Below are 7,269 nucleotides of genomic sequence, written 5' to 3'. Positions count from 1 at the left end.
GGACTGAGGCACCGCTGAGGCCCTGGGGGTGGGGAGCTTTGAGGAGGGGGGCATTGGGAGGCAGCAGTTGGCATGCTGAGTGTCGGGGGCAGGCTGAAGGGTAAACAACCTTGGGGTCCCCGCCCCGTGGGGGGAGGCAGACCCTGAAGTCAGTGCTGAGGAGGCAGAGAGCGTCAGTCTGTCCGGCCCCTGTCTTGCCAGCACCCTTCTCCCTACCCCCTGATGCCCAGATCTCCCTCCTCACTTGCATGTGCCCTGACCCTCCCAGCCTCAGGCCCCCAGACCGATGACCACCTCCTGGGCCTCCAGCCTGGTCTCCCAGCCCAGCCTCCACATGGTTCATTCTCGCTCACACCCTGTACCTCCTGCGCCGGCCCCCGGTTCCACTTTGCACAGCTGCTTTGTCTTTGGCCTAACCAGGGGTGGGGGCCTTTTGTATAGTTGCTCTTTTATTCATCTACTCTGCAATGCGTGTGCACACAGTACTGGGTCCCTGCTGGAACCTCCTGGTGGTTCAGGCTGGTACAAGAGAGCCTGAGTGTCCCTAGAGGGTGAGGAGGGCCCCAGGGATGGGAGGTGTCCAAGAGGGCCCTTGGAGATGGAGGGAGTGCCCACCTGCAGACGGAACAGCTTGGGCAGAAGCCTGGAGACGTGGCACACTTGAGGGGCATGACTGGGCTGCGGAACGGGCGTGGGGGCCAGCCTCTTAAATGTGGTAGTGAGGTGATGGGGTACCCAGCAACCTCACTTCTAATACAGATCAAGTTCCCTGGAGGGAGAGGCTGCCCCAGGGCCTCTGATCCAGGGCAAGATCTGTGGGCAGGCAGAGCTCATCCTAGAGATTTTCATAGACCAGGTTAAATTCACCTTCACCCTCAAATTTATGCTGTTTCTCCTGGAAAGGAAAAAAGAAAGAAATGAACAGTAGGGAGGGGAAAGATAAATTTGCACTAATTTAGTTTTGGGCAAAGGAGACAAATAGGTGGCTTTCTAAGTAGCTTTGACCGGGAGCCCTGTTCTTGTCCCCAAGCCCACCTCACCAGCCTCCTCTCCTGTCCTCCCACCCCATGCCTGCTCTCTGCTCTCCAGCCCCACAGGCCCCTTCTTTCCTGCCTTAGGCCTCCCCAGATACTCTTCTCTCCTCTTGGGGTGCTCCCAGGACCCTATCTGTTCCCCGATGACCTCCTCCTCACTCTACAGAGCTCAGCTTAGCACACCAAGAGCCCCCTCCTCAACTCTGGGCTAGTCCCTCCCCAGAGCCCACCATTCACAGATGTTTCTAGGTGTCTGTAAGAATCCATGACTGTTCCTGCAGACCCGGGGATGCTGGGGAACTGGGACAGGGTCTAGTTGTCCTGGTCAGGACCTCAGGGCCTGGCATACAGTGGTCACTCCCTGGGATGGCCCAGACAACCTTGAGGGTCCCAGGGTGGGGAAGCCTTGCCTCCAGTCACAGCCTAGTTCAGAGATGACTGTAGAAAGAGCTTTGAGAATAGGAGATTCAACAGAGTCGGCCTATGCTAGGGGGCCCAAGCACCTGCCCCCCACTTCCTGATGGTTCTTCCAAGGTGCCCAGCCACGGTCCTTGAGCCCCTTGCACTTGATGGTGTCCAGAGCTCTGGTATAGATGCTACTTAACTTGGAACTCATTTGAATTCAGGGGCAGTTGGTTTTGCAGGAAAGTGTCACGCATCCACTTGACAGATGAGCAGACTGAGGTTTAAGAGAGACTCATGATCGAGGGATGTGCCTTAGCCCCCTTCATGATAAAATAAAGCCCTGTCCAGGCCTGCCCCTGCTGCCGCCAGCACAATCCCCAGCCACCTTCAGCCTGGGGGCAGCGAGAAGCCTCACACCCCTGCCTGACTGACCGGCGTAGATGCTCTACCGTGCCCAGCGGTGGTTACGCTTGCTCCCTTGCACGGCGCCTACTGGGTCGCAGTACCATCTGCAATCCTCATGGCAAGTCTAGGAGGTGAATGTTCTCAGGGTCCTCAGCTTACAGATGTGGGCACAGAGCTTAGCCGCTTGGCCAGGGCGGCAGAGCTGGAAAGGGGTGGTGCCGGGGTGGTGGGTAAACCCACCAAGCCTCCTAAGCACCAGGTCAGCCGCCTCGGGGAGGGCTCTGCTTCAGCAGTGGGTGGCTCACCCCCACCCCCGGCACATGGCAGGCACTTCCCAGATGAGGGGCAGGACACACGGAAGGAGTGGAGGAGCCAGGCCCGCTGCCCTGGCCCTGCGTACCTGGGAGAGCAGGCCCTGGGAGGTGGGCGGGCTGCCGGCTTCACTCTGGATGCGGTCGTAGACCTCGGTCTCTCGGCGCTGTAGGTCCTGCAGGAGACCGTGAGGTCAGGGGACGCCCGTGGTGCCCAGTCTCACTCCTCTCGGTCACACGGCCGCGCCTTTGCACCCACCGTTCCCTCTTGGGGCCGTCTCACCCTCCCCCGTTTGCACACTGCCACTCCTCTGGGTGCCCCCTGCCGCCCCCTCCCACCACCTCAAGCCTCTCGTAGAGCCTGTGCTCAGCCCGGCGGGCTCTCCAGGCCTCCAGCTCGCTGGCAAGAGGAAGGGCCCTGGCCCACACTCACTGTCCCTGCCTGTCCTCAGGGCCTCAGGCACCTGGCAGCCAGCAGTCCCCCGACGTGACTCCTATGGCCGAGGCTTCAATAGGAGCTCTGCGAACATCCCCCCTCACTCCCTGGACCAAAGCCCCTGGGAGGGGGTCCCACCCATCCCTCCAACCCTCTAGGTCTCCCTTGACCCCTCCCACCAGCCTGTGCTCACAAAGGACCTAGGCTCACACTGGAATCACACTCCTCTCCTGCAGAGGGGCTTGGTCTGTCTCTAGGTCACCATGGCTGCGGTTGGGACCCTTGGAGAACAACCCTGAATGAGCTGTGGTGACAGGGCTCCTCGCTCACCTGGGTGTGTGTCTTAGGGCCACACTGACTCTTGGTCCAGCTATGAACAGCCTGACCAGAGGCCTCAGGGTGGTATTAATAAAAAGAAATGATTTCTTGTTTGAAATCAGACAAGATTAGGCTCAACTCTCGGCTCTGACATCTGCCAGCCACAGGCAACCGGGAGCCTTCCTGTGCCTCAGTTTCCTCATCTGTAAAATGGGGATAACTGTGTCCATCTTGCAGGCTCAGTGGATGACTATATGAGATATTGTGCACGAAGGGCCCAGCACAGGGTCTAGTGAGTCACATGTGCTTAATAACGATTGAATGATCATCAAGGGGGGCTTGGTGCCTCCCTGCTCTCTCTGCAGTCACAGCCTAGACCCTCCCTCAAACCCTGATGGGCACCAGGGTGGATGCTGCTCCTTGGGAACTGTTGGAGCAGAGCCACCAACAGCCTAAGCAAGAGGCAGGAACCTTTCCTTCCCACGTGTACATGTCATATGGATGCCGGCTGGTTGCCAAGGAGGTGGTTTCCCTGGCAACAGGCAAGCAGGGGTTGCTGAGGAAGGCTGGAGAGACAGGTGGTACTCTGAGGCAAGAGAAGGGAGGGGAGGTAAAGAGGGGTGGGAGGAGGCTCCGAAGCAGCGGGGCATGAAAACCTGTGTAATAAACCATTTGGCACTTGGGAGACCCTCACTTCAAGGGCATCACACACAGGGATGCTGCCCTAGGGACCTCCGAGTCAGAAAGAGGGAGGGCCTTGGAAGAGGGGCTTCCGACCTGCCTGTGGGAGCAGGGAGGCCCCGGGGAGGATCCCCAATTCCATTGAAAGGCATCTTCTGAGACCTGCTCTGGCCTGGTGGGCTCTCACACCTGCCCAAAGCACCAGCCACCGCCAGCAAGCCTGATACACGGGGTGTGGGTCTCCCCAGCGGCCCTGGCCCCCACCCTCCATCCACCCAGTCCTGGATCTCCAAAGATCTGACAGCCGCCCTCCCACCAACCTGGATGTTCCTGGTCACAGAGAGAAGCAAGAAAAAGGGCCTCTTTGCCGACATGCTGGCAGAGGACCAGATCTCGGGGCCCCCAGAGGGTCCCCTTCTCCCTCAGGTCCAGTGCCCATGGGCCGCCCACCACATATCAGCCCAGAGATGCCCGGAGCTGTCTGAGGTCTCACAGCTCCTCCTGCCCTCTGTGCTTTGTGCTCCCACGGGCCTGGGCACACTGCTAAGTGATTTCCAAGCCAGAGAAGAGCATCCTGACCCAGGGGCCCCGCAGGCCTCTGACCCACCCTGGCGGTGGTCAGGCTGTGGGCAGGAGCAGCTGCAGGGCTGAGGACAGGACGGCTGCAGAAGCTGCTGCCAATTAGCAGCTGCTGAGTGAAGCCTTTGACAAGCCCTGACCTGCTGGGCTGCATCTGCATGCCGGCTGTGACCTGCATCACTAGGCTGTGAAATGCAGGCAACCTTGTCAACAGGATACCTTCTTGGCCTTCTGGGGAGGGGGTGATGGGGGCCACCTCCCTCCGCCGGGAGAAGGCCAGGCCTCTGAACCGGCTGCCGGGCTGGGCTGGGCTGCTGCTGTGCTGTCAGGGCTGGCCTGGGCAGCGCTGGGGTGTGCCACGCTGCTGTGCTGTGCTTTGGGCTGAGGCTGGGCCGAGCTGGGCCACTCGTCTGGGATCCAGGCCCCCGAGCCCTTTGCCTCCTGCCGCCCTGTATGGACAGTGGTGCTGAGCTGAGTGGTCATCAGCCCTGGCAGAGGGGTGAAGTCAGTGCCGAGGCCTTTGTCCGGGTGGGCTGAGGTCAGAAGTCAGCGGCCCTGGGCCAAGACCTAATCTGAGGGTCCTGGACATTGATTCCCCTAGTAATACCCACATCTGTCACCAAGGAAACACAAGAACTGTGTCTCATGGACACCTGAAATTTGCCTGATGCCCTCTGGGGGCTTCCCTTGTGGCTCAGCTGGTAAAGAATCTGCCTGCAATGCAGGAGACCTGTGTTTGATCCCTGGGTTGGGAAAACCCCTTGAAAAAGGGAAAGACTACCCACTCTGGTATTCTGGCCCAGAGAATTCCATGGACTGTAAAGTCCATGGGGTTGCAAAGAGTTGGACACGACTGAGCAACTTTCACTCACTTCACTCTGGGGGCAGATCCGGGAGCCCTGTTCAGCAAGAAGCGATACTTAGGAGGGACGGAGCACTTCTGCTCTAGGTCAGGATCCTGGCATGTCTGAAGCGAACGGCCCACGGCACTAACAGGAGTCCGGGAAGGCAGGGCTGGGCTAGGCCTACAGTGAAGGACTCATGTGCCAGCTAAGGAGCTGGCAGTGGGGAGTCACTGGAGGTTTCTGGGTGGGAAGCGATGGCATCAGGGGTGTGCTGGAAAGGCTCCTCTTCCTGCCAGGAGGAGCAGGAGGGCTGGAGGCTGAGCACGAGAATGAGGGCGCTGGACCAGGCGGAAGCTGGAGCAGAGCTGAGGGGAGGCATCCATGGCGCCCCATGTTTGCCATGGAGTGCCCACTCTGCCCAGCACGGAGCCTCCAGGGAACCCCAGGCACCCGGGAGCTAAGAGCGGGCTTCCACTCAGCTGACTGCTGAGCGCCTGCTACATGCGGGGCCCTGGGGTCCCAGACAGACCACAGTCAGAAAGCAAACAGTGGTCGTAAGGGCCACGGAGAGACCTGGAGAAGGAAGGGAAGGAGGCTGGGTTACAGCAGGGGCAGGTGGGGGTGTTGAGGTGGGGGATGAGGAGGTCAGAAAGGCCTCCCTGCAAAGGTGCCCCCTGTGCAGGGAGATGGGAGCAAGGGAGGGGCCCCACGACAGCTCCAGACAGAACCCCGGAGAGGGGGGGCGCACACACAGCCAACACCAAGGCCCCACCACAAGATGGAGAAATCCACCTCACTAGACGGTCGTGAGTGTGATCCGCAGACCTCCAGCTCCAGGGATCATCAGCACTGACCCAGGGCCCGGCTGCTGGGCTCTGAGACCCAGCATTCGTGTGCACAGAGGCCACACCCCCGTGGGCTGCCCCAGCCAATGGCTGAGCCCAGCAGGGATGCCATCCCTGCCTCTCCCGCCCTGGGAGACCCCTGAGCCCCTCTGACCGGGCTCCCAGGGGCCTTGCTGAAGCGTCCATTGACTGTGCGCAGGTCAGCACATCCTCTCTGCCTTCCTTTGCCCTTTCCTTTACCCAGAACCAGATCTGCATCAGCTCTCCCAGTCGTTTCCATTTGCTCTCACAGGTGGTCCCCCGAATATCACTATCACACACTTACTCCTGCCCTGGTGTCTGCTTCTCAGAGGACCGAGGCTCACCAAGGGCTCAGAGCAGAGAGGGATGGGACCTATGTTTGGAGGGCGTGACTCCGCTGCTGCTGATCAGAGCACAGACGGTGGGGCTAGGGTAATAACGGGCCAGCTGATCAGAAACCAACTGCAGGAGGACTTCCCTGGTGGTCCAGTGGTTAAGACTCCACGTTCCCAACGCAGGGGCCCGGGTTCAGTCCCTGGTCAGGGCACTAGATGCCACAGCTAAGACCTGACACAGCCAAATACGAGAGAGAGAGAGAGAGAAAGGAAGGAAGAAAGAAGGAGAACCCAAATGAGGGCTCCAGGCAAGAAATGGTGGTGGTACCCACCAGCATCAGCCCTGGAGGGTGAGAAGATTCAGATTCCGGATATGTCTGGAGTTAAGTTGTGCTGATAGACCTGACAGGAGCAGTGATGCAAGGAGACAAGGAAAGGACAGCTTCAGAATGTTTAGCCTGAGCACCAGGAAGGTGGAGCGATCACTCCCTGCATCAGGAGGACTGTGGGAAGAGGCAGTTCCATGGGTGAAGAACCGGAGACTGGTCTGAGAGAGAAGCTGATGAGGGGTCCAAATAGAGCTGGGTTCCGGCGTTCAGAGGAGGTGTCTGGGCTGAACATAGAAATGAGGGAGCTGTCAGAGTGTCAGATCAGATCAGATCAGATCAGTCGCTCAGTCGTGTCCGACTCTTTGCGACCCCATGAATCGCAGCACGCCAGGCCTCCCTGTCCATCACCAACTCCCGGAGTTCACTCAGACTCACATCCATCGAGGCAGTGATGCCATCCAGCCATCTCATCCTCTGTCGTCCCCTTCTCCTCCTGCCCCCAATCCCTCCCAGCATCAGAGTCTTTTCCAATGAGTCAACTCTTTGCATGAGGTGGCCAAAGTACTGGAGTTTCAGCTTTAGCATCATTCCTTCCAAAGAAATCCCAGGGCTGATCTCCTTCAGAATGGACTGGTTGGATCTCCTTGCAGTCCAAGGGACTCTCAAGAGTCTTCTCCAACACCACAGTTCAAAAGCATCAATACTTTGGCGCTCAGCCTTCTTCA

The 7,269-nt window shown here is 59.2% G+C and overlaps 1 protein-coding gene across 2 annotated transcripts in view; it reads right to left on the bottom strand.

The window, feature by feature from the left end:
* Window positions 1-407: 407 nt before the first annotated feature.
* The window catches only part of NFAM1 (NFAT activating protein with ITAM motif 1), a 37,784-nt gene continuing 30,922 nt past the window's right edge, over window positions 408-7,269 (bottom strand). For both annotated transcript variants that reach the window (XM_010843655.1, XM_010843656.1), the window contains exons 5-6: window positions 2,245-2,331; window positions 408-895 (exon numbers count right to left, since the gene is read on the bottom strand). In XM_010843655.1, coding sequence (XP_010841957.1) covers window positions 836-895; window positions 2,245-2,331 — 147 coding nt within the window. In that variant the 3' untranslated portion in view covers window positions 408-835. The remainder of the gene's footprint in view (window positions 896-2,244; window positions 2,332-7,269) is intronic.

The sequence above is a fragment of the Bison bison genome, unplaced genomic scaffold (assembly GCF_000754665.1).
Source record: "Bison bison bison isolate TAMUID 2011002044 unplaced genomic scaffold, Bison_UMD1.0 scf7180017864184, whole genome shotgun sequence".
In the NCBI taxonomy this organism is placed as follows: Eukaryota; Metazoa; Chordata; class Mammalia; order Artiodactyla; family Bovidae; genus Bison; species Bison bison.
Note: the sequence above shows the minus strand (reverse complement) of the source record. Positions and strands in the feature narration are given on the sequence as shown.